This window comes from Rousettus aegyptiacus, unplaced genomic scaffold, assembly GCF_014176215.1.
Source record: "Rousettus aegyptiacus isolate mRouAeg1 unplaced genomic scaffold, mRouAeg1.p scaffold_m13_p_10, whole genome shotgun sequence".
Taxonomy (NCBI): domain Eukaryota; kingdom Metazoa; phylum Chordata; class Mammalia; order Chiroptera; family Pteropodidae; genus Rousettus; species Rousettus aegyptiacus.
Window position 1 is genome coordinate 40,137,258 of NW_023416285.1, and position 27,979 is coordinate 40,165,236.

The window sequence follows — 27,979 nt, forward strand, 5'->3', positions numbered from 1 at the left end:
GTGCTTTACCTATATTAAAAAATTTATTCCTTACAAAAGGGTGATGAAGTACATTTCCCAAGGCACTTTCAACTGTCCAATTTTAAGTTTAAAAGTACTTTGCTGAATATGCTGACAAACAAAACCAAATAAACTGATGACTGTTCATTGAAAAGGGGATACTTTTTACACACCTTTATTATGGCACCATTAAAGGGTACCAGCCATTTATTCGCTCTGAATTTCAAGAATTCTGTCACCTCTATTCCCACTGCTATGCTTTTTTCATAAGATTGGACCTCCTTAAATATTGGTATAATTCCAATCAAGCTCAAGTCTCCTATGCCTCTTTGAGTGCCACTCAGAAGGCTACAGGTACCAACCTCAATGTAAAAGCCCTACAACTAGGCTAGCTGCCCAAATTCTAGCCTTTCTTACCCAGGGTCTAATATGCCTCTAGGTCAAGCCAACCCAAATTAAGACAGTCTTTCATGCATGTCTTCTTCATTAGAGTATAAGCACCCTGAATGCTATGACCACTGGTTTCACCAGTGGGTGGGGCTCCATTACCACCTCCAAAGTATAATACACTTAAGAAGGCATTTGTCATTTGATTTATTAATGAAGACAAAGAAACAGGCATACATACCTGTATTTTTAAAAGTGAGTCTGCATATAGTAGTTTAATTTTTGACAGAATATTAAAGATAAATGGAAAATGACTGAATATGACAGGATACTGGATGTCTACTGAAGTGTCCTAAAAATAGAAATGAGAACAATTCTTATAAATGAAAGGACAGAGATATTTTACACCTTACCTCATAGCCTTAAATCTCTGATGATTTAAGTTCTCACTACTTAATGGCAAAACCAATTCAAATTTCTGGTCAGTAATATCTGAATGCATAAAAGTCTAAGAAAATGTTTAACTGTTCCAATTAAAGGTATATAGACCTAGTTGGTGCTCATTTAATTTAGCAATTAATTATAAACTCTGGATACTTTTCCAAAGAGTCTGTTCTGCTGCAACCTGCATTTCCGAAATGTAAATTAGTTCAGATGCATTTGGTAAACAGGAGAATGAAATAATGTTGGTAGACAGTTAGCTCATATATAATTTTTCCAGGCAAGGATTGATACGCTAGTAGTAGAATTATAATCTTCAGAGAAAAAAAAACACCTCAGGTCAGGTGCTGGCAGCACGAGCCCCTCACCTGTATTTTAAGAACATGAAAAAAAAAGTACTTACGTACAGGTTACCCTGAAGTGCAGCCCCCCTATTCTGCTGGCCCATGGTAAGTCCCCCGCCTTCTATACCCACTTCATGCGGAATTCAACTTCCAACTATGTTATCTCAAAACCACCAGTCTTCTAATTAGACTGTGGATAGATATCTACCATTCTGTTTTATGCATTTTTCATATTCACATGACACTCTCCTCCAAAGCTGCTTGCCTGGTAGATCGAAGCAATATGCCCAGGTAGCAACCACTTTTCTCTTAGTGCTCTGGCTATAAAATTGCATAGGTTTTCTATTGGAAACTTTGCAGAGCGCAAGGATTTTTGGAAACGTAAAAAGTTACAGCATAAGTGCTCTATTAACTCACTGATGGTCAAATTCCCCCCTCAAACACAGCATACTTACCGAGTTCATTTTCCAAGAGGACCTTCTATATGCGTCTCCACAAAAATCAAGCCAGTGCGTGAGTTCATTTACTTTGAAAATATTTTCAGGCGCTTGACATTTAGTCTGGTTTACCTTAAATAAAATATAACCTATGATAAAGTTTTATATATAAAGACAGTTTTGCTTAATGGCTACTAGATTATCAGAATAAACAGTAAATTATAATGACCAGAATAAAGTTCTACCAATTCCTCCACTGCCAAACCCCAAATTTTCAGAAACATATAGAATACCTAAGATTTAATAATAGAAATTGATAATTATGATGATAAACTTCTAGTCACTTTTAATTCATAGAAAAGTTTTAAAGAACCTTAAGTCCAAAGAAAAATACAGTGTAAAGTACTATGGGGCTTAATACTTCACATCATGTTCTTCATATCTTAACAATACACCATTTACATATGTTCCTTCTGGCAAGGCATTTACAGAACATTCTCTCCTAAAACGTGGGGAAATTTTCCAGCCTTCCATCCCCTGAGGTGACCAGGATTATTATGGTATACACAGGAGCACCCTGGCCCAGCTAACAGTCAGTGAAGACACTGATAATGACATGAGCAACCATCAGTATCTCACGTGGATAGTCACAGTCCTAGCCTCAATGACTAAGTATCAGGAGGTCTTCTAAAAGTCCCTCTTTGGCTGTGCAAGCTAAGATCATTCACCTGGAGTATTCTTACTTACTCTGGCCCACACCCCAAATTACGCAGGCCTTCCAGGACCACTTCCCAAAGCATGAGGAAGCTGTTTCACTGCTGTGACTGTAGTCCTCTAGACCCTGGTGATCTCAGTCTTACACTGTCTACAGCCTCATGATTGCACAGAAAATGCAAAATCTACCAGTAGATATAATGTGAGAATTTAGCAAATTCGCTAGCTATAAAATCGACATTCAAAAATCAATGCATTCCTATAAACCTGCAGATAATATAATTTTTAAGAGCTCATTTACAAAAACCTAAATATATCAAATATCCTGAAATTAATTTGACTAAACATATCCAAGACTTTCATAATAAAATAACAAAACTTTATTGAGGGAATTTGAAGATCTAATAAGTGGAAGAAATAGATACCATGAAGACTCACAGTAGTCAAGATATCAGTTCTTCTCATAGTGAAAAAGAGATTCAATGAAACTCCAATAAATTCCCAGTAAAATTTTTTTGGTGTGTGTAACCTGAGAAGCCAATTCTAAAATGTGTATGTATAGAAGAGCCAAGTGCCAAAAATAGCCAAGATAAACTTTAGGAACAAGGTAGGGGTACTTCTCTTAGCAGATATAAACAATATAGAGCTACATAAAATGACCAACGGTAGAGAAGGGAGCCCAGAAATTAATCCTACACATAGAAACTTGTTTTATGACAGACTGCATTGCCTATCAGTAGGGAAAGGGCAGAATTTCAGTAAGTGGTGCTCAGTAATTGTTTTCATATGGGAAATAATAAAAATATATTTAAAATAAATTTCCAATTGGATTAAACACCAAATTGTGAAAGCTAAGATAAATACTCACTTTGGACCAGGGGAAGAGTGGTCTCTCCACTCTAGGTCCATGACTTAAAAGATCCTTGCTCTGGCCTTTCTCCTCCCAACTAACTTCCCACAGGAGAAATTAAGACACTGCATGACCAAACGGACCTATCTATGTGCAGCCCACACCTCTCTTTCTAAACTGAGCTCCAGATACCCAGGACCTAGAAGTCCCTGATCAAATGGCTCCCAGTCAGCTTCCAGGACCTGCACAGGTCTCTTCCTCTGTTTGGTCTCTGGAGAGGGAATTGTGTCACAGGTGAGCCTCCCCTAGACTCCAGGACTGGCTAAGGACTGGCTGTTGTAGAATGTGCGGATAGAACACAGACATATGGGCTGAGGTATCCACCTACGGACCTGTGACACCTCTGGTCCTGGTGTGATACAAAACCAAAATGTGAAAAGAAGGCAGAGGACCTGGAAGGCTTCTGTCTAGGCCTCCTAATAGAGCAGAACTCTAAAAGGAGTTTGAGATTTCTAAATTCAAGCCTGGCCTCCTCCGTCATTAGGAAGGTTTATTTGTCAAGGTGGGAAGATAAAGTATATTTATTCAGCAGGCCATTAGCTAGATTTCCAATGTTTTAAATAATGGATATTTGGTATATTGGCCTTTGTACTCTTCCTTTGGTCATCTCTATTAGAAAACTATCTAGGGCAGCGTTTGGGGCCAAATCAGGCCCTCTGCATGTTTTTCTAACATTATACTGGAACACCGCCACACCCATTCATTTTCATATTGCCAAGCGCTGCTTTCATGCTACTATTGCACAGTGCAATAGTTGCAGTTGCCACAGAAAACAACTGCCTCATATGGCCTAAAATATTTACTATCTGGTCCTTTCTAAAAATAAATCATGTTGATCCCTGACGTAGATAATAATTTAAAACTTGAAAGAGAAAAAGGTTTAACACAAAACACAAGGAGTAAAAATGATTTTAAAAAATGGATAGACAAATTTATCTACATTAAAATTAAGACTTTTTACCATAAAGTAAAAAGACAAGCTACAAACTAGGATATAATTTACATATTATTGACAAAGAACTAGTTTCCAAAATAAAGAGAACTTCTACAGTCAGTACGAAAAAGTCAAACAAATCATTTAAATGGAATAAAAGTCAAGGACAGACCCCTTACAGAACAAACATTGCAATTATAAACATAAAAATATACTCTAATGCATTATGACCAGGGACATACAATTAAATACAGCCATAAGTATTAATCTGAATGAATCTATAAAACAAATTTGTATAAGAAGCATGTATTGTTTCTTATAAATTTCAAAAGCAGTAAAATTAAACAACATAGTATCTAGAGATACACATAGTCGTAAAACAAAAAAAGAGTAAGGGGATGATTAACCCAAAATCCAGGACCATGGCTACCTCCAAGAGGAGAAGGGGTGCAATCTGAGAGAAATACACAAGCATTTCTAAAGTACTGGAAATGCTTTCTTTTTCAACATGGGCTGTAGTTACACTGATGTCTGTTTTACTACTTTTTTCAAACCATTCATAGACTATATATACTCTTTTATATGTAAGACTTAATTCACAAAAAACAAAATCTTTTAAATAGTAATATAAACTTCATGTTTCATTAAGAGTTTGCTTAAGATTCAGGTCAGTTGAAAACAAGAGAATTTTTATTACAAAATAAGAATATATGGGTTTCTAAAAGAACTCTTGCCTTGTGCAGCCTTTTCAATACTTCTAGGAGGGCTTTAATGTGACAGTTATTCTCAGCACTTTCAGTCCAATAATGCAGCTGGGTAGTGACGGCTCCTTTAAACATCTGGACCAATTTGGTGAAAGCGGATTCTTGCAGAGATGCCCAATATTCTTCTGAGGGATACAAAGGTAAACAAATGTTAGCATACAATTTCTCTTGGATTCCTAAAGGTAAAAAGTGGTCCATATTTCCAAAACTGATAGAAAATTTTTATACATATCATAGTTACAAAAACACATCTGTCATAAAATTTTTAGCCAATACAATTGCAATACAAATTTAGAATTTAATGCCCTCAAAAAAATTCCTTGATGGTAATAGAACCACAAACCTCAAGAATTGTGAAAAAAACAGACAAAATTAAATTTGTCACATTTCATTCAGATGAAACAGCATACTGTATTAAAAACTATTTGTGACTGTACTTTTTTTGTGCTCCCAGCATGAGTTTTTAACTCATAAAAAACATCTTTCAGCATTATGAAATAACAAAACATTTTCAGCTAGCTTTTCATCACTTACAATATTATCTAGATTTAATAAAACATAGGCATGAATTTCTTATGTATTTAAGGAAAAAAAAACTCTCTTTAACATCTAATCTAGCCCCTAGACTTAACTTCCAAAGTACTGAAAATAGAGGGAAAGGAAGAGGCAATCAGACAGATCTAGAAGTGGGACATTCTACAGGACAGGGGAGCTAGACTTTTTTTTTTTTTAAAGGCTATAAAATACTTTTTTGGGACAAGTGCATAAATTTGAATATGGCCTGAGTATTAAATAACATTATGGAATTATGGTTAATTTTATTAGGTATGATAATGGTGTCATGGTAATGTAGAGCTCCATATTAAGATGCATGCTGAAATATTATAAATGAAAAGTCATGATGTCTCCAACTTACTTGCAAATAGTTCAGCAAAAATAAAATGTAATCTGTTCCTAAAGAGAGAGGAAGCATGTATGGCAACACTTACTTTTAGGTAGAGGGTATATGGGTATTCGCTCTACTATTCTTTCAACTTATGTGTATGAAATTTTCATAATGAAAAGTTGGGGACAAAGGACTTCATGATTAAGCCACACACAGATCATTACAAGAACTCTATAAAAGTACTAGATCAATCTATTTTGGGTGACCAGAGTAATTTTATTATAGCATTTTTAGAATATAGGAAGAATATGAGCTTTTTAAAAACATGAGTTTACAATTATCTACCTAAGTTTTGCCATAACTTTACTAGGCATGTCTTTTCCACTGAAAGGATGGTGAAGTATTTTCAAATGTAAATCTTTAATCTTACCCAGAACCCCTGAAGATTTATCACTCATTTTACAAACAGCCTCTGCAAACGGAACCACCAGGCTCTCCCAGTTGTTAAAATCATGCATCATGGGACATTCTGGGAGAAGGAAGAAAATTTCTAAAGCTTCTTGGTGTGGAGAATAAAATGGAAGATTTTTGAACAGATTATCCCTGAGACATGTGGTTATCTGTGGTCAAAAAGAGTCAGGGAAAAGACACTCAAAACACAGCAGGAACTGAATGCAACTTATTGTAAATAAAGTGTAAAACCTAGAGATTCATTACACCATGAAATTGGAATAACCATTTAGTCTAAAACTCACATTTACATCCCAACTCACCTACCTTCCCAAATAATTAACATGTAGATATGTGACAAGTATATGTGTCTGTCTTCCTAAGCAAGCCATGACCTTCTAAGGGTAGGGAACCTCTATCTTTCATCTTTCATCAGGAGTACTCATTATAGTGCTCCACACATAGGAAGTATTCAAATATTTGCTAAATAAAAGAATGAATGCCAACAGTTTGTGAATCCATATCACAGAAATCTCAAAACAGCAACATACAGGTCTTCTGATTCAACTATCATTTGAAACAATGGAAGACTGCTCTATGATCATGTATCTTGTTTATTATATGACATTGTTCTGGTACAACCAAGGTTTATTATTAGCCTTAATGCTGAACTGATCCAGCCTCTTCCCTTCACATTTTTGGTGATATTTTGCATTAAGTGCTGCATAGACCTGATAATGGTGCATAATTATGGATCCATTTTACCTTGGACCCCCTAATTGGACCACAGTTCTGCCAAAGTTAACAAAATTAAACTTTCCTTCTTCACTTGAGATGAAAGTGTACAAGAGAACTTTTAGCTAAGACACAGAATGCTGATTATCACAGAACAATAGAGCAGGGGACAAAGCTGAGAGGGAGGAACAGAGATGAGGACAAGATTGAGAGGAAAAGAGAATGAAAGATATAGAAACAGAGAAATGAGATGGGTGGAAAGAGGTAGAATGAGAAAAGAAGGGCGGAAAGGGAGAGGAAGGGAGGCAAGCACCACCTTAGATCAACTAGTACAACAGAACGAGGAAATAAATTAATAAAGGCCAAATCAAGAAAAGCTAAATTAATAAAAGAAGCATGTTTAGAACATCTGAAAGTGAGAAAGTAATAACTGCTGAAACAAAGCAGCAACAATCTCAAAAAGAACATTCTAGAACCTAGAGAAAATACAGTGTAATGGAACAAAAACTCAAAGGAAGAATCCACGTAGTCCTTGAAGAGGGGGATGTTCATATCAGAAAAAGTATGCTCATTTCTACACTTATGTTTAAAATGATAGCAAATAAAATACTCTTATTCTAGTGTGCCAATCTCAAAAATCCTTTAATCACCTTCCTGAAGCCTTGAGTTGTAAATATTCCCTCTAGGAGTATGCATATCTATATGCATATGCATATGCATGTGTGTAGGTACAGATGAACTATTTAGACTATTTTTAACTTACATAACTATTATACCAACTATTTCACCCTAAGTGGGCAAACACGTGAATGTTTTCTGAGTTTAACTTATTCTAGGAACTACAGGGTCTCATAAAATCTCTCAAAATATTGCTTTTGAAATTCGAGTTCTTATAAAAAAATTTTTAGTTTATTTTTTTTTTCCCCAGACAATTTGAAGTATACCACCGTGTTAGTAATCCAGTCCTTTCGGGTTAACTCCTCAAAGGTGTTTCTTGCTTTACTTAAGTCCAAATAAACAGACGTAGTTTCTGCAGCTATTCTGTGGAAGGAAGATATATTTTTAAAAAAGATAAATAAGTAAATGAAAAAACAAAGTTCAAAATTAAATATTTTATTAGATTATCTAAAGCTTGCTTCGTTTCAGTAAAATTATATTTTTCTTAACTTTACAATAACTATAATAATTTAGCTGACTACAAATACAGTTGAAAATGTAGTTGACAACATGATTATTTCTAAAACGACAAAAATACCAAGGTTATATTAACAATACATGCTATGCAACTTTAACTCAGATATCATCTTAAATGGGTAATAATAAATATTTATTTTTCTAATAAAAAAAGTAGCCATGGAAAAAAGAAAATGGCTTTTCCTATTTTTTAAAAAATGGGTATTTCTCCCAGTTACATCAAGTGAAAGCAGAGGCCAAAAGAAAAGTTCAGAACAGTAAATTGTTAGTATTTCAATAAAAAATTACTAATGAAATGTGTATCTTAACCAATGAATTATATTTATACTAAATTGAATATTGTCATTCTTTAAACAGAAGCATTCTTTATAAAACAACACATATATTTAGTGTCTGAAAGTAGCAAACATTCTTTTAAATAAAAAATATTATGGAAACATATAAGAAAAAAGTATAAAGTTCTTCCTTTGTATTACTTAAAAATTCAAAGAAATCTTAAATATTTTGCAACAGGGAATGTTTAAATAAATTAAGGTATGTCCTTCCCCTGGAATACCATGGAGCCATTAAAATGATGTTATAAAAAATATGGAATATGGAAATTGAACAAACTGAAAAATGAACAAATATATTAACTGCAAAGAAATGAATAAAGCAATATATTATCCTTTTTTTTTTTTGTAAAAGAATACATTTACATAGCAGCATTTGTGTATTTGCTCTTAAGTGGTGGATAATGGGTGATTTTCTTTTTGGTGCATCATTTCTATAGCGATCGTTTATCTGCTTTTGTGGAAAAAAAGTAATTTTTAAAGAGAAACACACAGCTAATTCTTTTACCCTCAAACCATTTTCTTTACAATCTTCGACAGTATTTTTTTGAGATATAATTAAGTTTCAGGTGTATGACGTAACGATTCAATATATGTATATATTACAAAATAATTACAAGTCAACATCCATGACCACAGTTGTATATTTTTTTTCTTATGATGAAACTCTCTTAGCAACTTTCAAATATACAAGATTATTATTAACTATAGTCCATGCTGTACATTGTATTTTTAACAAATTAAAATTATATATATTCTATATATTACCTTTCACTTACAAAACTTCCAGTCAGACAAGCAGGAGATGAAAATATCTCTCTGATTTCCCTACAATAGGAATAAGATGGTGGTTAAAAGGAACCATGAGTATGCCTTGTAGTATGAGACAAAACAAAATAAAACATCTTAAAATCGTCCTTCAAACTTCTGTCTCTGATTGTTTGCACATTGCTTTGGGTATCTAAAAGTTGATTCCATTTACTAAATCTTAAAATTTCAGTGGTAAACATGGTAAATAAGATGATATGTACTCAGAGAAGCCACAGGAGAAGAGGAAAAGGTTTGACCTAGTGTCAGTATTTTCTTGGACAAATAAAACACTCTGATCTCACTTGGCTTTCCAAGTCCTATTCATTTTTGTTCCACTAAAGTAGAAACCAGAATATTACCAGAAATTAAGTGGTGGAGAGGGGGAATATGCTCAGTTTGATCTTAGAAGTAACTAAATAAATAGTTCTTAATTGTTAATGCTCTGCAAATTATGATATAATTTTCCATACAACTACTTTCCAGAAATAAAGCCATGCCTAAAATAACTCTAAATGAAGATATCTGTAAAAATTATTATAATCTTTACAGATGGCATGAGTACTATTGTTTAGAGCAAGGTTGCCCAAGCTGTTCAGCTGCAAATAGGAAGTCCATAACAAGTGGTTTTAAGGTCAAACAGGGCTGAGAAACTGTACACTATACTTCCTGTTCAGAGTGTCAAAATACACACATACCAAAGGCCCAGAAGAGTCCTGCAATAAAGAAAGCTGCCCTTGTAGAGCTTACATGCTAGCTGTGTTCATTTTATGTTTCAACTTGCCTAGAGCACAGTACCCAAATATTTGGTCAAACACTAATCTAGATGTTGCTGTAAAGGTATCAGATTAGATTACATTTAAATCAGGAGACTGAGTAAAGCAGATTACTTTCCACAATGTGACTGGGCCTCATCCAATAATTTGAAGGCCTTAAAGGAAAAAGGGGTAAGGTCTCCTGAGTAGAGGGAATTCTCCCTCAGACTGCCATGGAACTCAAGCTGCAATATATACTCTTCCCTGGGTTTCCCAGCTCTCATAAACACATGAGCGCATTCCTTAAAAATAAACTCTCTCAACCTCTCTTACACACTCCTTGTTGGTTCTCCGTCTGTGGAGATCTCTAGCTAGGGGACCACTTATTGAACCACAAAATCTTATATCTCTGTCTTGTGATGAACTAGTTGGAGAAAACATTGTCTTAGAGAGCTACATAAGCAGACAGAAGCATGGGGTGTACCTTTTTGTATTTTGCCACTGCTTAGTCCCCACATCAGCAATCCACCTTTTTATAGTCCCTTCATTCAATGTAGGAATTTTCCTCCTCAGATTAACATAGGGATTCTGTAAACAAATTTTAAAAAGTAAAATATAATAATTTAGACACAAAAGAAATAGGTATCTAACCTTTAGGCACATTCTAATGATAGAGGGTAATACTGATTTTTAAATATAGATAATAGAGCTCTGGGAAATCATAAAGTGAAATTCTATCAAGAAGTAATCGATTATTTGCCTGATTGACAATTTCCTGCCAATTTGGATCCAATTTTAAATCCAAAGTAAATTTCTTTGAGTACCCCAACATTCAGCACTTTATACAGATATGACTGGCTTAAAATGAACATCAGGTAGCTTTGAGAGGATGAAGATCTTAAAAGAGCTGTGTGTAGAAGTGGAAGGAACTTGATTTGCCTTGAAGTACAGTGAGGATGTCATTCACAAGCCTATGAACTCAAGTCATTTTCAGTACCAGCTGGCAATGTCATATTAGACTGTCAACCTGATGGCTCCCTAGGACACTGACCAAATGCCATGGACAGAGATCCTCCCAAAATGTAAGAAGAATCTAAGGAAACCACTGATTAGACATTCACACACACACGCCCATGTACACCCACACACACCCACACCCACACCCACACACACACACACACACCGATTTTTGTAGGTAAATATTTTCTCAGTTTAGACAATACAGGATCACTAATGTCTACCTATTCCCCAAAAATCAGCCTAGTAACCTGATTTCGGAATTCACCAACCTTGGATTCTGGAATCCTGTTTTGCTTAAAATACCAAGTTATAGAACATCGAGGGATCTATTTTTACCTCTTTTTTAATCCAGAGCAAAATGCTTTGATTCCCTCCTGCAATTATTATTAACTCCTTTTCTGAGGTATGGTTTTCTGAGAGAGATACAGAAAGTAAGAGTTGAGAAGTCATTTGGCACAAATATGCACACTCAAACTCAAATAATTTCAGATTCTTTTTAAACTTAGTCCTTTTGTGTTTCTAATAGGTAAAGACTGAGCACATTTCCCACCCGTAAAACAGAAATAATGTCTAATTTAGGGTAGCGTCTAGTTGGCAAACAGGTGACTCTCGAGGTTGACATGTGGCATCAATTTAATATACATATTAATATAAATATTCATATATAAAAGTCAAAAATATTTGATTAGTTAACTGTTCCCTGGTTTAATTAGGCTATTACTAAAAACTATATTCTACAACTCAAGATTTGACCAATAACTACTGGCTGCAAAGAATGTAAATAAGTACTTCAAACGTCTATGTAAGTGGTTATAAGAAATCAAATATACAAACTGCTTAAGGAAAAAACTATACTGTTCATTTTCCTAGAAGAACTGAGAGACTTTTTAGTACTGTAGGTCATCACTAAACTTTCCGAAAACAAGCAACCAAAGCGCTCCAAGGCACTTCTAGAGTAGAGGGTTTCAGAGCTTAGGCTCTGAGGTCACACAGGGCACAGTTTAAATCCAGCCAAACCACTTACAGGCCACTTACTGGCCATGAAACCTGGCTAACCCTTCACTCTCCAAATCTCTGCACCCTCCAGGGAAATGGGACTAAGAGAACACATCTCCCTGTACTGTTTAAGGAGAGGTAACACATGTTAAGTGTTCAGCATAGGTACCTGGTATACATCAGCTGCTCTCATTCTGAGAGTTTAACATGACTGAGCCAATTTAACCAGGTAAGAAAACCAGTCATCATGAAATTAATAGGCTCCTTGCAAACTGAAATCAGAGGCTACAGATGTTTTTGAATACATATAGTCTATTTAATGTTGTATCATTTTAAGACCACATTACTCTTAATCCGAAGGGGTAAGAGAAAACTAAGTTATTTGAATAAATTAGACTGAATATTTTAAATTGTTGACAAGTAAAAAAATAAAAAGTGTTTAGAGAAACTCCTTTTATAGTCATACATCTCTTTTCTTGCCACATCACACAAACAGAAAAATCAATTTCTCAACAAAAGAATTTATAACAAATCCTGAGCTGCTACAAAATTTACCAAATTTGAGTTCTTCATTTGATGGCAATTTCATGGGAAGTGGTATCAGCTGATTATGTGTTCCACCGTTTCCCAGTTGTCCTTCTTTTCCGGAACCAAAAGAAAAGACCTTCCCCAAATCAGAAACATAAGCAAGCGTGTGCTGCCTATTAAATAAAAACACATATGGTCAGTTCTCAATTATCCACAATGAGAGTACACAGCAATATTGTAAACTGCCAAAAGTAGGTTACCCAGTGAGTAAAACTAGTAAACCAACTCCCAGTTCATGAAATTAGCCAACTGAAAACTAAGAAATCTTAAAAATGTGGTTGAGATGATTTTGGAACCCCAAAGTCCACTTAAGGCCATGATGCTGCCCCTTGGCAAATGGTGTTCTCTTCATCAGAAACAAGCATCTCTCTTTGTCTTCTACTCCTTTTTCAAGCCTTGGCTTGAGAATCACTTCTTGGAAGCCATCTAAGCACTTTCTCTCCTCACTCCAGAAATGGAATTAGGTGATCCTCTCTGAGTTCCTACTCTATTTTCCAAAGATCTTTGGCACACTGATTTTCTTACAGCTTTGTCCAATTGTCTCTCTCACTACATAGAATTTGGCCTTGCTCAAATAGAGGTCTGGTCTTTGTCCTCAGTGCCTGTAAAGTAACCTCTAAACCCTTAGAATTTCCCAAGTGATAGGTGTGTCTTTATTCATGGCAGGCTCCTGAGACCACACCTAATAGCTTACCCAGGTGGCTCCTGGAGGGCCTCGCTGGGTGCATGTGAGCCCAACCTATAGAGAGGGAGAGGCTGAAGGCTGAACTCTACCACCTGGGCAAAGAGTCATTCAATCACAACTAAGCAATGAAACCCCAGTAACAACTTTAAACCTGGGTGAGCTTCTCTGGTTGGCAATCTCTACACACAGGCATGTTTTGGGCTGGGAGGAGGTAGCACAGTCCATGGCTCCAAGGGGAGTGGATGCCTGAAGCTCATTTGGACCACTCCTACACTCTGTCCAATGCATCTCTTCTTTTAGCTCTAATTTGTATCCTCTTCTTGAAATAAATGTGACCATGACTATAAGAGCTTTCACTGAGTCCTTTGAGTCCTTCCAGGGAATTCTCCCATGTTAGTAGGGGTATTACCCTTGTTTACATTAAGGCATCTCTAACGTGACAACTCCTCTTATAACACATGCTACTCAGAGGAATGTGTGTCATGAAAAATCCTAAGTGGTGATAATGTGTCTTTGGTTAATGCAGAGACTATCAAATGCACAGAATTATACCATTCCAATAATCTGGTCTACCTTAATAATGTCCATTTATGTAATTTTACTCCAAAATCATTAAGAGACTATATCTATAGACTAAAAGTACACTAGTTTTTTTATAGTAAAAGGTCAGAAAACAAACAAATGAAGACAGTCTGCAGATAGTCTGAATCTGCTTGTGTTTAGTGAAGACAAAACTGTCCAAAAGAATATGTGGATGTGTGCAAAAAATTTTTAACACCACCAAAACCCAACATCACACTGGCAAGTAGACTGACTGATGTTCAAGGAAAAAAATTATTAATTAAGTAAACCAAGGAATCTGTTTTTCTACTTTTGTTAAAAAAAAAAAAAGCTATAAAAATCAAACTTTTCAAGGTTGATTCTACTAAAACCACAGTCCATGGCTTTGTATTATATTTTTCTGTGATCGCTCTGAAGGAATTACGGTAACAAGTATGATGGCCCTTGAAGGGCTGTGAGAGTGATTACATCAATGAATAATCTTGTTATTCATGTTTTTTCCCCCAAATAAATAACATTTTTCTTAGTGACATAAGAGCATTTAAACAGTTACAAAGGTATTTCACTGGAGCATAAGAAAGTGAATTTATTTGTTCATTAAAAAAAAAATCAGTGAAAACAAATACATACACTAAAGATTTATTATGATTATCTAATAATGTAAATTAAGCATCTTCACCAATTTAAAAATGTTTAATACTTTTATCTCGATCAGTGAAACTGGTGGAAATTTTATTAAATTACCTATCTAAATTTATTGTATTGATTTTATCAACTTTCATAGACACTTTACAGCTTACCTTCCACATGCTACCTGAGTCACTCTATTCCCAGCGAGCTTAGTCACCAAACAGGGTCTTAACTCATTCTGGGTTGAATTGTGACCGAGTTGCCCATATTTCCCAGCACCAAAAGTAAACACCAGCCCATCCTAAGGAAAGGGAACTTCATATCAGATTCTAGAGAAATATGACACAGAAGTTGCATTCACCGATGCAAAGGCATCAGTAAATAATTAATGAAAAGCACTGTCAGAGCAAAACCCCCAAGTAACAGGAAGGTAATCCTGCTCGTGGGAAGTAATGACCTTTCTTCCTGGGAAACACTAACTGTCCACACCCAGGTTTCTAGTGCTTTCCCTACTATGAAGTGTTCTGGAATTACCGTCAAGGAGATAAGAATACACGCACCTTTGTAAGCAGAGCAGTGTGAGAGCCACCACAAGCAAGAAATTCAACTTTCTGATTGTCCAATGCTTCAATAAGAGAAGGAAAATCTTTATCTATACAAAGGAAAGAATAGTTGAAAGTGACCAAAAGGAAATGCTGAATTTCACGTTAGAGTTCCATATTACTGGTAAGATACATGGACTACTTCCTCTTAGCCTAGCAGCAATAGTTCTCAGCACATTCTGTCAGGAAAGGCTCTATGTTGGTATATTTAAGCCAAGGGTGGAGGTGGACCAGTGGTCAAAAATACACATTTGAGGATGCTCACCTGTGAAAGTATCAAGCAAATTCCCACAGCCCATTCTCATTTTAACCTGACATGATTAATTTTAGTTGCAGGATTTCAGATATTTCCAATTCCCATCTACAATTACTCTTTTCAATGAATGTATTCTTTCTTTTAAATTTTCTACTACAGTGTCCTGCCTCACTCTACCTTTTTCCTTTCATGATTATTTTCTTGTCAAACAACTTAGAGATTAAGCAAAAATAGTTTAACTGCCCTTTATTCCTTTCTTTCCTTTGAATATTTTTCTACATTAATTTATAGGTTCTCCTGAGTAATTAGCATGGAACCACATCAGGGAGAAACACAGCATTTGACCAGTAACTCAGAGGATAATGTGTACATTTTTAGAGTTGATAAAACAATGGAGCCTACTATACCTGAAAACTCTAACAAGGTGTTTGTAATCATAAGAAATTTTGCCATTTACTTATATAGGTAGTTCAATAATGGTAATGACTTTACATGTTTTTTCACATGTTCTTTATGTGTGCATTTGTGCCTACAGATATAATATTTTACAGAATGTGACTAGGATATGTGAGTTTCTAAGATAAGTTTTAGTATCCTTTTGTCATAATATAATTATATTAATAGACACTTAAGTGTACACGTACCTCGAAGGTCATTTCATCTAAACTCATCACTTTATTGAAAATGACAATAAGGTCTAGAGAAGAGCTATAAGTGACTGAGTAAGGCTCTGCAGTTAGTTAACTGTGAAATGGGAATCATGACCCATGTATTCTGATCTCCAGTCAGATCCTCTTTCCCCTTTTTCCACATGGCCCTGACGTGTTTCAATTATAGCAACAACTTCTACACTATGCATGCCTCTCAGGCAAATTCTGTCCTTAAGACAGTGAGATAACTAGGGAGAACAGTGCAAATAAGAGTGAGTGTTTGAACCATTTCTGAAAGGGAGGTCTATGTTAAATTCACCCTTTATCTAACAAATGTATTTGTTGATAATATGAATTTGAAAATGTGTCTTTACCATCAGTGTGGCCCAGGCCTAGTTGTCCAAAATCATTTCTTCCCCAAGAGTAAATGTTTCCAGATATGGATAAAGCCATGCTGTGGGATTTTCCCGCAGATATCTGAGCCAAGGGGACTCCGGAGAGATGCTCCACAATCTGTGGCGCTGTGGTTGAGTCAAATATTTTTCCAACTCCGAGCTGGCCGTGTAAATTCTGTCCCCATGCAAAAAGCTCACCACCTTGAGAGAAACAAGAAAATGCTGTCTTATTAAGTTTAAAATGCAGGGGACATTACTCTAGGGTGTTGTATATGCAATCGATTTTATACTATCACAATCTCTTACATTCAAACTGATAGGACTTCTCAGATCTCATATGCCTGCATCAGAAAAACAAGAGGAATCTTATCTTTAGCAGTAATAATTATATTTCCTTGCCTCCTACCTCAAAGAGTAGCGTTATGGACTGAATGTTTGTGTCCTCCCAAAATTTACATGTTGAAATCCTAACCCTCAATCTGATGATATCATAGGTGGGGCCCTTGGGAGGTGATTAGGATTAAATGAGAGCATGAGAGTGAAGCCTTCAGGAATGGGATTAGTGCCCTTATAAGAGATTCGAGACAGCTCTCTTGCCCTCTCCATCACATAAGATAGGATTCTCACCAGACACCCAGTCTGTTGCCACCATGAATCAGACTTCCAGCCTCCAGATCTGTGAGAAGTTTCTGCTGTTGAAGCCACCCAGTTTACGGTATTTTTATTACAGAAGCCCAAATGGACAAAGACAAGTAGAATGAAGCTGTCTTAACATACTATAATCAAATTCAAGAAATACTTATTCTTAATAACCAACAGGATTGGCCCATGAAAAACAGAACCATTATACATCTAGAAAATAAAACCTAAAATCACCCTTTTCCTCTTTGCTCGCCTCCCCCCCCCCCCCCGCTCCCTTAATGTGTCTAAAGATACTAAATACATTTGAAATTACAGCACAGTATCTTGAAAGAGCCAGCATCTTTTTTCCATTAATTGAATATATAAAGCATATGTTTCAAAAAAAGTTCTTAGATGTTATCTAATGGAGCTGACAATATCTTACTGGATTCTGAAAAAATATATAAGAGAACTAACATTTACCAAACACCTCTTTGCAAAATACTGTGCAAGATCTGGTGAGAAGCAGAGCTTTTACTTCAAACGTATTATCATGAGCCTTTTAGCCACAGGAATATAAATGATGAGTATGCAGTTCACTTTCTTGCTTCCCCAACTTTCATTTTTCCTAGATTGTGATCTACCAATAATAAACCCTGAACATCCCCTTGCCTATATCACTAGACCCTAGGGTTCTTGAAAGTATAGTGTGTCTGTCCCATCTTCATAACTTGAAAATTGTAGATACTCGAAATGAAATTATCTGTTCATGAATGGATGAAGTCAAACAATCAGGCCAATGTTTTTCAATACAAGTTCATACTCTCGAACTTTCACAGAGCCTTCAGTATAGGTGAAATACTTGATTATTTACTTCCATTAAGTCCAGGCTTCTATTTAGTTTATGCTTATGTCTGTCCTAAATGTTAAAAAAAAAAGTCCTCAGGAACAAAGAGAGACTCAAGGATATGGACAATAGACTAGTGGTTACCAGAGGATACAGGGGCGGGAGAGGGGAGGAAGGTGGGGTAAAAGGGGCCAAATATGTGGCGACAGAAAGAAATCTAACTATGGGTGGTGAACACAATGCAAAAATATATATATATATATATATATATATATATATATATGCCTTACTGTTAACTTGTACACCTGAAACCTACTGGATTTTAACACGTCACCATAATAAAAATAAATAAATAAATACCCCCTCCCCTCAAAAAAAAAAAAGGTCTCAACCTTGAATTTCTCTCTATCACTCTTCTGTCTTAATTATTCCTCCATGGTCAAGTTTCTTCAGGAAATAATCCATTATGGTGTCTGATAATAAATGGGAAATAATTAAGGGCTAGGGAGATCCCTCAATTCAAAAGGTAATGTTAAAACATATCACAGGCCTGAAAAATGGCCACAGAAACAGAGCCAAGGGATTCTGAGACCTTGCCATGGGAGTTGTAAGAAAACAAGGAAAAGGAAAAAAAGATGCTGAAAAAGGGTGGCCCATGTCTGGTCCTGATTCCAGAGAAAATGCTTTTCATTATTCAAGATATTTTCATTGTTTCATATTTGAAAAATAAAAACACGAACTGTTGAAATAAATCTCTAGGCCCAAGATGGAGCTGCTTCTGCCTAGGGTACCATGTCAACCGAATTTTCATGTTCTTCTAAATTCTCCACTTGATCAGAAACGCAGTATATCCAGTCAGCCAATCCCAAAATGTAAAGTCAACTCTGGGGCTGTACCTGTATTTCCTTGTTCTTTGATCTTTCTAAATAAGGTCAGACATTCAAACCCCAGACAATCACATCCTGTTTCCAAGTTAGGTCTTCTAACACTCTATAATGTTCACCCTTTCCACGATCCCTGGGAAAGAGTGTCCCACCACTAGTGAGGCACTTCACTCTCTAATTCATGGATCATTTTCTTTTGAATAAACGACTTCAAACTTGTTACTCAATTGATTTAGTTTTGACATTTGACAAAATTTTATAGGTCCAAGAATTCTCTCATTTTGTAGCTCCTTTAACAATCATGCTTAAAATCATACCAAATTCAAAACTATATTTCTGTTCTATTACAAGGTGAAGCATACACATTCTATTCTACATATACATACATTTACTTCCTCTAAAAAACAATTAATATTCCAGAAAAGTACCTTTAGAGAGTGCAAGAGAATGATAATCTCCACATGTGATCTGAATTATATTTTTTTCTTGTAAAATACATTGAAACCTAATGAAAGAAAATATATTTATGTAAAACACCATAATGAAAGTCGCATTGTTAGATTAACTATTTAATTGAGATTGAAACGCAAGAAAAAAATTTAAACTTATTGCTTCACATTCAGTACATCTAAAATTATTTTTTAAAAGATGATATATCTTTTAGTTAGTGGTTTAAAATGAAAATAATGTCCATCATATAATTGTAATAAGATGATTCTGACGTTTTTACAAAGGATAATTTTATAATGCAGGAATAATACATGATAAAAACAAGTTCTAATTTACATGATCTACTAGGAGAAAGTCTCACAAATCTTTCCATGATAATGCATTTTTCTACTAGGTTTAAAACTTTTATTTCTGGAAATCTAACATAAGATTATTATGAAGGTTAAATGAGATAATGAATGTGAAAGTCCAATTTGGGGCTAGATGGACTAATCAATCATTTCCTTTAAACGTCAAAGCTACAGGTGTAGTGCCCTAGGAGACATAAATTGATTTGTAGTTTACTCATGAAATTAACGGGTCTGGTCAAAATTATCTGCTTACTTAAAATGCCACTATGTAGAGCAGAGACAAAGACCATATAAATTAACATTTTTCTACAAAAATGATGACTGTCTATTGAGTAAAGTTTAAATAATTTTTAATGAAAGAAAAAAGTTCCCTACCTTGCATGTTCTATGCTATAGTTGTACTCAAATGGTTTTCCATCTGAGGATAGGATCAGCATGTGCTCTGCTCCTTGGTCCATGGAATGTATCTTCATTTTTTTTCCCAACTTAATGCATTCTGCAGAGCAAATGCAACCAGGAACTATGAGCGCTCTGATTATTACCCACTATTATTATTTATTTTATTATAATACACTTAAAACACCTGGAAAAATCTCTTAGACACTCTTTGACTTAATATGAACTTCTCTTTAAATAAAATTCAAGTACTGAAAGCAGAAAAATTAGCAACGACTATTGTCTTGACGATGGATTTTTTTTTTAATTTGAGAAAGCAATTCACTGTTTTTTAAAACAAATAATATTTAAGATTTTTTGTTTAATAAGTTGAGACACAGAAACTAAATTTGAAGAAATAGAAAGGAAAAAGTCAGTAAGAAAACATAACTTAATTTTTGGACAACATAACTCATCGCAGAAGAATATATATTGTGTATTCTGAAATATACCTTCCAAAAACAAAACAAATAATAATATGCCCCTCTTCACTGCTTCATTTAAAAGCCAAGGCCAATATTATTAAAATAGTGTTTGAGGGACTATTTCTAAAGAGGATGCTGTTAGAATTTTTATTGGCATCAGTGCATATTTAGCTCTTTCGAAAAGTTAAGAGATTTAAAATTATCCACTAGTTACTATTACTCTTATTTAGTTTTATCACAAAAATTAAAGTAGAATACAGTAGATTTGGGGCCTTGTTTTACCTTTAAGTTCTAAAGAAATTATGTTCATGAAAAATCTCAAAGCTTAAACCACACTTCACACTACAAACGCCAGGAGAACCAAAACAGTATGGTAATAAAGAAGAAATGGCCCAACAGATTAATAATTTTTAGGGAGCCAGCTTTTCATATCAGTCGAAAAAAAGAAGTTTATTTAAAAAAAAAAAAAAGATAATTGGGGCAAATAACTCTAGATCGTCAACCACACTTCTTAAATCAAAATAATATCCGAGCGTCTCAAAAACTTTAAAAATAAAAGCTTAAAATTAAAAAAAAGAAAAACAGGAGTGTGGACAGCTTTCTAACATAACACAAAATCCATAATCCTCCTCAAAAGATTAAGTAGACTATTACTTACATCAACTAAAGGCAATTTGGGAAAAATATTACACGGTCTGTGATAAGTGACAAAGGGCTACTTTTACTCAATATTCGAATAACTTTCAAATCAGTTAAGAAAAAAAATTAACAACTCAATTTTTAAAAAGCCAGGCAAAGATATGAACTGGCAGTTCGCCAAAAAGGAATACAAATGACCAATAGCAAAAGATGCTCGAATTAAAACCAAAAGGAACAGCAAAACACCATTTTTTTTTTAACTTATCGGATGGGTAGGATTTTTCAGGGAACCGTGTGGCCATTGGCTTTCCCCCACCTGTAAAATAGGAGTCACGGTACCTGACCTAATCTCTACGGAGATTACTCCCAAAGAGAAGTGCAACTAAAAGCACTCTTTAAACTGCTTGCAGATGTAAGCTATTGTTATTGAGGACAAGATAACTGTATTCTCCAAAGGCTCACAAAATCGGTCAGGTATGTTCTAAAAAGAGGAAAGTGAAACAAACTTTGAACAGAAACCAATGATAACGGAACACTGGCTAACACGAAGTTGCTGCCAGTACACTCTCTCCCTCTGCGCGGTTAGCTTGCGGAAAAGATCTAGTTCTCGCCACCATCCCGCAAGCTCTGCGCCAACTAGAAACAGGATAAAGGAGAGCTCAGGGGCGTCTCACCAGCGAAACGCGAAAACCCACCCGGGCCCCGCGCGTTTTGCGGCCATCGCGGACCGCGACGGCGCCAGGTCCCCTTCCTTAGGTGCTTCCTTCTCGTTTAGAGAAGGACCGCACACCCACAACTCCGGCCACTCTGGGGAGAAAGATGGGTCTGCGTCCGCGCGGGCCCGGGCCGCCCCCCTCCCTCACACGCTCCCTCGCACCCCGAGCCCAAGGTGGGAGGGGCCCGGCGGGCGCGGCCCGGCCGCACTCACTCGGCTTCTTGGCGCCGTCGCTGCCCGCCGGCAGCTGGTGCACCTCGACGCCGGCCCCGCCGCGCTCCAGCACCGCCAGGCGCCCGCGCGTGCAGCACATCTGGCGCGTCGCCTCAGTTCTTCGGAGCAGCGCGCTGCGGAGCCCCGGGGTGCTGGGGAAGAGCCAGAGCTGCGTGCCCCGAGGCTCCGCGGTGGGCCGGGACGCGGCGGGCCGGGATGCGGGGGGCGGCCGCGACGCGGGGATCGGCCCGCACGCCGAGCGCGCGCCGCCCCGCGACCTCCTCCGTGGCCTCTGCTCCATCGCTGCTTTCCCGGGCTCCCGGGCCGCACCTCCGTTCTCCGGACCTTCGGAGGCGATGGAGCTCCAGCCGGCCGGGAGGCAAGAGTTGAGAGGCAAACGGCCAAGAGCTCCAACTGTGCCCAGACGCGGCAGTGCGGACCCGCCGAGCGGACTGCTCCGCGGCGTCGAGGAACCGCGGCCGCCCCTACCCCGCCCCTGCTCGGACGCCAGCCTCCCAACGTGCGGCTTGGGGGCGGAGCCGGCCGGTCAAGTGGGAAACGAAAGGGATTTTTTTTTTTTAAGGGGGCGGTACCGAAACGGAAACCGTAAGGGAAATCGAAAAAATTCAGTGCTGGCTTGGGAGACGGTCAAAGAAAACCGGGCTGTGGTAGCTGACGAGGTGGGCAGGTAGGGCTGGGAGGGTGCCCCCGGGCGGGCGGTGGCCATCTGAACTCCGGGACCAAAAGGCCTTCGAAGAAACACTGCAGTTCCATTAGGAGGAGCCCTGACACAGTCGGACTTGCAGAATTTCCGGTCACTACTGTAGTAAGGAAAGCTAAAGTTTGCGATAAAAGTAAAAAAACTGTATGTCCTCAGATCCTCTTCCCACCGCGGTGCCTGGCAACCAGGGATTTGCTTTCTGCTGATAGGTTTTGCTTTTTCTAGAATTTATAAATGGAGTAAATTTAGGCAGGCGTTTGTGTCTGCCCTTTTTCATTTAGCATATTTTTGAGATTCAACCTGTTGTGTTTCTCAGAAGTTCTCTTTTTTATTGTTGAATGGTGTTCCATTCTATGGATATACCAGTTCATTCACTAGTTGGAGGGCATTTCAATCCTTTAACAGTTTTTCACTACAATGAATACAGGTGACCTGAATATTTGTGAACAAGTCTTTTAATGACAAATGTTTCCATTTGCTGGAGGAGTAAATACAAAAAAAAAAAAAACCTGGAATTTCTGTGTAATATGTAAGTACCTGAATATCAAAAGAAACTGCCAAACTTTTCCAAAGTGCAATGCCGTTTCGCATTCCCTTCAGCAATTTAGGAGTTCCAGTCATTCTATATCTTTGCCAACATTTGGTATTGTCGGTCTTTTTTAATTTTATCAATTGTCTATAATAGTTTCTAATTGTAGTTTTAATTTCCATTTCCCTAATGATTAATGATGTTGAGCATCTTTTCATGTGCTTATTAGTGCTAACCACTCTTCTTTGGTGACATGTTTATTCACATCTTTTGCCTATTAATTCAATTGCTTATTATCTAAAAGCTCTTTATACAGAGGTCTTTATGTTATTTATCCTTTTATTAGATACATGTTTTGAGATGTTTTCGACCAGTCTGACTTGCCTTTTAATTTTATTAAAAGTGTCTTTTGAAAACTAAAGTTTTTAATTTCGAAGGTCTTTTTCTTTCTTTTACATAGTTCATAACTTTTTTTGGTCCTATTTAAGAAATCTTTGCTTAACCCAAGATTACAAAGATTTTCTTAAATATTATCTTCTAGAAGTTTTATAGTTTTAGGTCTTTGTTACATTTCAAATGAATTATTCCTTATGGTATGAGGTAAGGGTAAATGTTTATTTTTCCTTGTGGATTTCCAATTGTTTCAGCTTGCCTTTCCCCGATGAAATGCGTTAATCCACATATGATTACATTTATTTCTGAACCTTTTACTGTGTTCTATTGATCTACGTGTCTATTTTTACTCCAGTACTACACTGCCCTGATAACAGTAGATTCTGCATAAGTCAAATCATTAAACTGCTACACCGTCGTCCTTTAATGCAGTTTTGGGTATTCTATGTCCTTTGTTTTTTCATATTTTAGGATCGGTTAACCAATTTCTACAAAACAGACTGTAGGGATTTTGAGATTACACTAAATTAGATCAATTTGGGAAGAATTGACATGGTAATGGCATTGATTCTTTTTGTCTATGAGCATATCTCTCTCCATTAATGTAAAACTTCTTTAAGCTCTTTCAGCTATATTTTCTAGTTTTTAGTGTATAGGCAAACATTTTGTTAAATTTATCCTTTAAAAAATTTACCCTATTTATTTTTTGTTGATACTACAAATCATACTTTTAAAAATTTCAGTTTTTGATTGCTATGAGCATATAGAAATGCAATTAATTTTTATGTATCGACTTTAAATCTTGAAATACCCTTCTATTTTTATTTAGTAGTTTTGTAAATCCCTTAGAATCTTACACGTAAGTGACCATGTAGTCTATAAATAAGATAGTTTTGCACCTTATTTTCTCATTAGTATGCCTTTTCCTTTTTTCTTTGCCCTATTGTATGGACAGACTAGTGCCTCTAGCACAATGTTGAATAGAAGAGATGAGAGGCATCATTGCTAGTTTCCAGTTTAAGTAGGAAAGCATTGTCTTTAACTAGTAAGTCTGAAATTAGCTATGTGTAGGCTCTACTAGGTTGAGTAAGTTCTCTTCTGGTACTAGTTTGCTAGAGTATTTATCATCCATCAATAGCTATTAAATTTTGTCAAATTTTCTTTCTGCTTCTATGGAGGTAATTATATGATTTTTTTTTTGTCTGTAATGGTAAAATATAATGGATTTTCAAATGCATCTCTGAACTAAACCCTGCTTGGTGACAAGATATTATCCTTTTTATATTTTTTTGATATATTAAAATTTTATAAAAGATTTTTGTGTCTATATTCATGAGAGATATTTGTAGTTTTCCTGTAATGTCATTGTCTGGTTTTGGTATTAGGATAATACTGGCATCATAAAATTAATTGGGAAGTGTTCCCTCTTTCTCTGTTTTCTGAAAAAGTTTGTAAAGAATATTTAGTAGGGTTCACCCATTTACACTAGAAAAAGTAATGTAATGTTGGAGATGAAAGGCCTGAAGAACACAACTCAAAAGTCAGAAGCCAGGGGATCCTTAAGATTTGGAGATTACTTTTTCTCTTAAAATATAAAAAGAGTACTTAGGGGCCTTCATTCTATTTGTTTTAGAAACCTGACATGTCCAAAATAATTGAGGATTTGCTGGGGGCTTTTATTTCTCCTGACCACCTCACATTCTATTGTCCTTGGTGAATTCTCTCTTTCTGTTCTTTCTATCCTCAGGTGATCTTGCCCTCTTTTTACATTAGCATCCCAATGTGGACTGCACTGCAATGTGGACTGCTTTCTATTCCCAACGTACCACCAATACAAGGCTCTGTGTATGGTTTGGGATAACAATAGGCATTTATAGAACAGCTTACAGTTTAAATTTTAATATCAGATAGAACTGGTCCACAAAAGTCGATGGCCATTTCCAACCATACATATATAAAATATCAAACATAGTCAACAAAATATTATCTCTTCTTTAATTAATTCTATAGCCATGATAGCTGAGACATATTTCAGGTTCTTCACATTTCCCCAATTATAATTAAACAAAAGTTCCCAGTTGAGCCCAGCATTTAATCAAAATAATGATATCTACATTTAGAATGATTCTTGGAACACAGCATTGAGTATAAGTAATTATTCAACAAATTAATGAATCCCTTAACATTTAAATTTTTCAAATAAATTATTCAGCACCTGTCTATAATCAAAACTCTAGAGACAATCCACAACATAAAATATATGTCTGCATGCCTCAAAATCATGTTGAATTGTTTATATTTTATTTTTTCGAACTTTAATATTTGCAGGCAGTGTTTATTAGATGCACTATATATATATATATATATATATATATATATATATATATATATATATATATATATCCGTTAGCTTATTTTTAAATGGTAATTGTTCTGGAACTAATTCAAAAAAAAGTAAATATTCTAATAGCACGTTTAGGGATCAGGAAATACTGGTTCATTAAAAATACTATCTTGATTCATCACTTTATTGTTTATCTCAACATTTATCAACTAATCCTAATTAAAATCTATCAACCCTTTATACTAATTAGACCTAAAGAAGTACATTAGAATCGAAGGGTGAGAGGACCTGAGAATCTGAGGCCTCACTGAGACTGTCAGAGGTCACTACTACTGTGTGACCATGGGTGAGACAAATCCTCTGCGGCTGTTGATGGCTATTTGAAGCGCTTCCTCCACTCTTTCCATTGTAGAATATTTAGGGAGGTCCAGAATATTATGACATACGAGTGATCTTGGGCAATCTCTTTCACTGAAAGTTGCAGGACAGCGAAATGTGATTTTTATTTCCTGTAATCCTTTTACAGTCTGCCTATCATTTCCTGTAAGAAAAACTAGAGAAGAATAGTCTTTGGTTAAGGTATTTCATAGGCAGAGCAAAATTTAAAATGAAAAGGAAGAAATTAATCACTTCAATAAATATTTATTGAGTACCCTTGTGCAGAGAGAACTACAAAGGATTGTGTGGAACATAAAAAAATCATAACATTTGGTCTTTGTCCTCAGTGAGTTCATGATCTGCTGGGGGGCGGGGGGAGGGGGGAGATTACATACAGTTGACCCTTGAATGGCACATGTTTGAACTGTGCAGGTCCACTTATAAGCAGATATTTTTCAATACATACCGTAAAGGTATTTTCTTTATGATTTTTTTGATAACATTTTCTTTTCTCTAGCTTACTTTATTGTAAGAATACAGTATATAATACATATATAAAATATATGTGGTTCGATTTTATGTTATTAGTAAGGCTTCCAGTCAACAGTAGGCTATTAGTAGTTAAGTTTTTGGGGAGTCAAAAGTTATACACAGACTTTCTATTGTGCAAGGAAGCGTTCATCGTCCTAACCCCCATGTTGTTCAAGGGTCAACAGTACATGAAAAGATAACAAGACACAAGGAAGTTTATTTTAGCTCAACCAAGAAGTATGAGGTGAAGAGTCTAATGAGGGCCCCAAGACTCTGGGCAGGGAGAGATGCGCCAGGCCAGAGTAGCTAGGGAGACTTCACAGAGAGCACATCTGGCTAGTTAATGCTCAAGGAGAGGAGCTGAGTGAGCTATCAAGGGGTAAAATCCTAAGAAGTCTGAGGTAGGAAGATGTAAGTGGATTCACTGAATATACAGACATTGGAGCCACTGGGCTGAAGCAGACATTTCCCATTAAGAGAGAAGATTGGAAAGGTAGTTTGTGCTTGAGGAGAAGTAGCTTGGGTTTGTGGAGAAGTTGGAATTGTCCTCCAACATCCTCAGCAGCAACAAAAATAGTGAGAAGAAAGATGTGTATTACAGGAAGAGCTGAAAAATGGGGTGAGGAGGTGAGAGACTAAGTTGTCCTAAGGAAACAGGGTTCTTAACAAGAGTTTTTATACCCCAAAGCCACAGAGTTTATTGATGAAGAGCTGGGCTTTGGATCACTCTGTTGAGTTCAAATTCAGGTTCTGACACTCACCAGCTATCTGAACACAGACATGCTACTAACTGCTCCAAGCCTCTTTTTTTCTCAGATTTGAAATGGGGGAAAAATAAGTACCTACCCTCATAAAGTTGCTATTAGGATAAAGGGAGGTAATAGATACAAAGTGATCAGTACAATGCCCAGCAGAGAGTAAGTAGACAATAAATGCTGTTATTATCATCAGTGGCCATTGCTGCTATTATTTCTAAAAGAGTACTGGAGACAGTTTACATCGTCCTAATTCTATAGGACTTAGATAATTAA

The 27,979-nt window shown here is 36.3% G+C and overlaps 2 protein-coding genes across 3 annotated transcripts in view; both read right to left on the reverse strand.

Moving 5' to 3' along the window:
* HERC5 (HECT and RLD domain containing E3 ubiquitin protein ligase 5) overlaps positions 1-22,490 on the reverse strand; it is a 33,503-nt gene extending 11,013 nt beyond the window's left edge. The window contains exons 1-15 of one of the 2 annotated variants that reach the window (XM_016161039.2): positions 22,053-22,490; positions 20,001-20,121; positions 19,254-19,330; positions 16,453-16,674; positions 15,131-15,222; positions 14,741-14,871; positions 12,662-12,807; positions 11,447-11,523; positions 10,575-10,678; positions 9,297-9,356; positions 7,950-8,043; positions 6,248-6,437; positions 4,902-5,056; positions 1,628-1,741; positions 629-739 (exon numbers count right to left, since the gene is read on the reverse strand). In XM_016161039.2, coding sequence (XP_016016525.2) covers positions 629-739; positions 1,628-1,741; positions 4,902-5,056; positions 6,248-6,437; positions 7,950-8,043; positions 9,297-9,356; positions 10,575-10,678; positions 11,447-11,523; positions 12,662-12,807; positions 14,741-14,871; positions 15,131-15,222; positions 16,453-16,674; positions 19,254-19,330; positions 20,001-20,121; positions 22,053-22,353 — 1,995 coding nt within the window. In that variant the 5' untranslated portion in view covers positions 22,354-22,490. The remainder of the gene's footprint in view (positions 1-628; positions 740-1,627; positions 1,742-4,901; positions 5,057-6,247; positions 6,438-7,949; positions 8,044-9,296; positions 9,357-10,574; positions 10,679-11,446; positions 11,524-12,661; positions 12,808-14,740; positions 14,872-15,130; positions 15,223-16,452; positions 16,675-19,253; positions 19,331-20,000; positions 20,122-22,052) is intronic. The other variant, XM_036227714.1, reaches the window with a different exon arrangement.
* A 3,715-nt stretch (positions 22,491-26,205) lies between these two features.
* Positions 26,206-27,979, reverse strand: part of LOC107518925 (probable E3 ubiquitin-protein ligase HERC6) — a 42,582-nt gene continuing 40,808 nt past the window's right edge. The window contains exon 23 of the mRNA XM_016161038.2: positions 26,206-26,592. Coding sequence (XP_016016524.2) covers positions 26,369-26,592 — 224 coding nt within the window. The 3' untranslated portion in view covers positions 26,206-26,368. The remainder of the gene's footprint in view (positions 26,593-27,979) is intronic.